Below are 4,155 nucleotides of genomic sequence, written 5' to 3'. Positions count from 1 at the left end.
ACCCACTTCAAGTACTTGCTCTGTACTTGACTCAAAACTGATAGGTCACAATAGCCCTGCAGGGAAAAGAGCAGAACAATGGGGTATGAACCACGGGACATGTTGAACCCTGCAAATGGTTAAGTAATCAGAAAAGGTGTCCCCGAGAGTGTCACTGACCACATTTCCCCAAGTGTAGTCTAAGTCTCATGGCCCAATGCCTGGAGGATTGAAGAATGCAGTTCTGGAAGCAATGCTAATACAGAAAATAAACCACACAAAGTTAGGGAGATAAAACAGGTTCATGTTGGGGGCCGGAGAGATAGCATGGAGGTAGTGCATTTGCCTTGCATGCAGAAGGTCGGTGGTTCGAATCCTGGCATCCCATATGGTCCCCTGAGCCTGCCAGGAGAGATTGCTGAGCATGGAGCCAGGAGTAACCCCTGAGCGCTGCTGGGTGTGACCCCCAACTCCCCCCCCCAAAAAAAAGAGTGAGAATTGGCTTCTCCAAAGGCAGAGAAGAGTGCCTGTGGGTACCCGGTACACCACCTCTTTCCTCTTCTTCCGGGACGGTGTCTTAGAGGCCTTCAGAATGGTCCAGCGTTTGACATACCGTCGTAGGCTCTCCTACAATACAGCCTCCAACAAAACTAGGCTGTCCCGAACCCCGGGGAATAGGATTGTTTACCTTTATACCAAAAAGGTTGGGAAGGTGCCCAAGTTCGCATGTGGTGTGTGCCCTGGCCGACTTCGAGGAGTTCGCGCTGTGAGACCTAAAGTTCTGAAAAGACTATCTAAAACAAAGAAACATGTCAGCCGGGCCTATGGTGGCTCCATGTGCGCTAAGTGCGTCCGAGACAGGATTAAGCGTGCTTTCCTTATTGAGGAACAGAAAATCATTGTGAAAGTATTGAAGGCACAAGCACAGAGTCAGAAAGCAAAATAAAAAAATGGACCGTTTTTGAAGAATAAAATTAAAGGCTTTAAAAAAAAAAAAACAGGTTCATGTTAAAATCAAAGAATCCTCACAAAAGGCAAGTTGTTACCAAGCCTGCATAAACACATCTTTATTTTTGTTTTGTTTTGTTTGCTTGTTTTTGGGCCACACTGTTGACGCTCAGGTTACTCCTGGCTATGCGCTCAGAAATCGCTCCTGGCTTGGGAACACCGGGATCGAACTGGGTCCATCCTAGGCTAGAGCTTGCAAGGCCTTACCTCTAGGGTCACCATTCTGGCCCCATAAACAAATCTTTAAAGTGTGGATTATATCTAACAGTCCTGGGCTCTTCCTTAATACTTTCCTAGAGGAAGCAGGAGTTGAGGTGCCAAGGATTAAAACAAACATATTACCAAAGAAACTCCAGACCATTTGGGACCTAGTTTTCAAGATACCTCACCAAATGCATGTGACACTATGGAGAAGAAATCTCCTAAAGGTCATTTCCTTTTCAGGTATAGCATTTTCTAAATTCATGTCCTTTAGCTAGATTTGAAAGCATTATCCAAATTTAATTCATTTTATAGTTGTTTGGTTTTTGTTGTAGATTTTTTAAAAATTTTTGTTAAGGCACTACAACTTACAAAGTTGTTCATTATAGAGCTGTTTTAGGCACACAATGTTCCAACAACATCAATGCCCCTTTTCCCTCCACCACTTTCTCCAGTTCTACACATACACACACACACACGCACACACACACACACACACACACACACACACACACACACACACCTGCCCCCTTAGCAGGCATATAGTAAGTTTATTTTATATGACTTTCTTCAATAAAATTTAAAGGAACAAAAAACAGAATTATCAGAAAATAAGTCAATAAATACTAGTTTGTAAAGATTTCTATATGTTGGGGCCGAATCGGTGGCACAAGCAGTAAGGCGTCTGTCTGCCATGTGCTTGCCAGCCTAGGACGGACCTTGTTCCGATCCCCTGGCGTCTCATATGGTCCTCCAAGCCAGGAGCAATTTCTGAGCTCATAGCCAGGAGTAACCCCTGAGCGTCACCGGGTGTGGCTGAAAACCCCCCAAAAACAAACAAAAACAAACAAAAAAGTTTCTATATGTTTTTAATCTTTCTTAATCTAGTAGATAAACATCATGATGACTGCCATATTCTATGCCACATATTGGAAATTTCTTCTGTCCTTCAAAGAAACAGAATAGTTCTGGCAAAACTGATTTCAAGGCTATTAATTCCATAAGTTGTTGCCTGTCTATAAAGTTTTGTTTTATTCCTTCAAATCTGAATGATAATTTAGCAGAATAGAGTAAGATAAGGTGGTATATTATATCCTTCCACATTCTTCTGGCTCGCGGTGTCTCATTTGATAGCTCTGCTATACATCTTAAGAGTTTACCTTGTATGTAAATTTCTTCTATTGATCCTTTTGCTTTCAATATTCTATCTCTATCTTTTGATTTTGTCATTTTGAATACAATATGTTTTGGATTTTTCCTAGTTGGGTCTATTTTTGTCTTTTGGGTCTCAGCTCCTATATTCCCCAACTTAAGGAAATTCTTATTAATTATATATTTTGGGGGGTCACACCCGGCAGTGCTCAGGGGTTACTCCTGGCTCCATGCTCAGAAATCACTCCTGACAGGCACGGGGGACCATATGGGATGCCAGGATTTGAACCAATGACTTTCTGCATGAAAGGCAAACGCCTTACCTCTATGCTATCTCTCCGGCCTCCACCTGCCCCCATTTAATTATATCTTTAAGTATTGTTTATTCATAAAATTTACTTTCCTGATTTTCAGAGGCTTTGAAGGTCCATATATGATGTCTCTTGAATTTATCCCATAGTCCTCTAATATGCTGTTCATTTCTTTTCAGACTATTTTCCATCTTTTGCTGTTTCCTAGGGTTTTCCTCTTCATCTTGAAGCTCCTTGATCTTTAGCACAATTAGTGTTTTTCTGTTATTCAGAGCTTATTGGGTTTTTCATATAACCTACCATGCTCTCTTTTCTATCATTTATTATCATATAAGTTTTCTGATTTTGACTAATACTTTCTTGTACTTAGCTGTCGATGCTGTCATTTCTTTGAGCTTATTGATCATGTTCATCATTAGTGTCATAAAGACTGTCTGAGGATTTACTGAACTGGTTGGTGTTGTTTTGTTATGTTTTGGTTTTGTCTTTGGTGATATTGGTTTTTTCTCATTGAACTTGGCAGACTTCTGTGTGTCTTCCCCAGTGGTTTTCTAGTGTTCTTGCTGTATAGAGGATGAATCTTTGTAGTTAACCACTCGGGAAGATGCTGTGGGATTAGACTGGAAATTGTTCTTTTTCTTCTCTTCTATGCTCATAGAATTACTGGAAGCATAATTGTGAGCAGCATGTATTTGTTGCATAAATCTGTTGCACAGTTCTGTGCTTCAGGAGCTATGGTATGGGTCCATAATACAGGGCAGATCAAATGTGGGGTTTCTAGGACTCACCCAGTAGGAAGTAGCATTACTTCACATTGCAGAATAACCCCAGTGATGTCAGCCAGAGGCAGGCCTCACCTGAGATGGCAGAGTAGCAAGCAGAAAGTCCCCAAATTTTAATTTCTTTTTTTTTTTCTTTTTGGTTTTTGGGCCACACCTGGCAGTGCTCAGGGGTTACTCATGGCTATCTGCTCAGAAATAGCTCCTGACAGGCACGGGGGACCATATGGGATGCCGGGATTCGAACCAACCACCTTAGGTGCTGGATCCGCTGCTTGCAAGGCAACTGCCACTGTGCTATCTCTCCGGCACCAAATTTCAATTTCTTAAAACCCATCTCTCTTCCTCCAGTTGACCCACTTGCTAAAATACTGGGACTTTTCTATCATGCCTGGGTTTTATTTCACCTTGTGGATAAAGCTTGATTGTGTAACCTCCTGAATGAAGGCCTGGTGTGTGGAAATAACTTAATCCGTCCCTGGTCTCTCCTCTCCTCTTTCTCTTGAATCTCTCATATGCGAGCCATTGGCCACCAGTTCTTTTTTTGTAGGTGGCACACCCAGCAGTGCTCAGGGGTTACTCCTAGCTCTGCACTTAGAAATCACTCCTGGCAGGGCCGGAGAGATAGCATGGAGGTAAGGTGTTTGCCTTTTATGCAGAAGGACAGTAGTTTGAATCCTGGCATCACATATGGTCCCCTGTGCATGCCAGGGGCAATTTCTGAG

The 4,155-nt window shown here is 42.3% G+C and overlaps 1 protein-coding gene across 1 annotated transcript; it reads left to right on the top strand.

Annotated features, from left to right (window-relative positions):
- The first annotated feature begins 557 nt into the window (after positions 1-557).
- Positions 558-971, top strand: LOC126003234 (60S ribosomal protein L34-like). Its single transcript, XM_049769429.1, has one exon. The coding sequence runs from the start codon at positions 572-574 to the stop codon at positions 923-925; it is 354 nt and encodes a 117-aa protein (XP_049625386.1). The 5' UTR covers positions 558-571; the 3' UTR covers positions 926-971.
- The last annotated feature ends 3,184 nt before the right edge of the window (positions 972-4,155 follow it).

The sequence above is a fragment of the Suncus etruscus genome, chromosome 1 (genome assembly GCF_024139225.1).
Source record: "Suncus etruscus isolate mSunEtr1 chromosome 1, mSunEtr1.pri.cur, whole genome shotgun sequence".
Lineage (NCBI taxonomy): Eukaryota > Metazoa > Chordata > Mammalia > Eulipotyphla > Soricidae > Suncus > Suncus etruscus.
Note: the sequence above shows the minus strand (reverse complement) of the source record. Positions and strands in the feature narration are given on the sequence as shown.

What these genes read in the sequence shown, in the direction of transcription:
- LOC126003234 (XM_049769429.1), top strand. Translation starts at nt 572, where the DNA reads ATGGTCCAGCGTTTGACATACCGTCGTAGGCTCTCCTACAATACAGCC.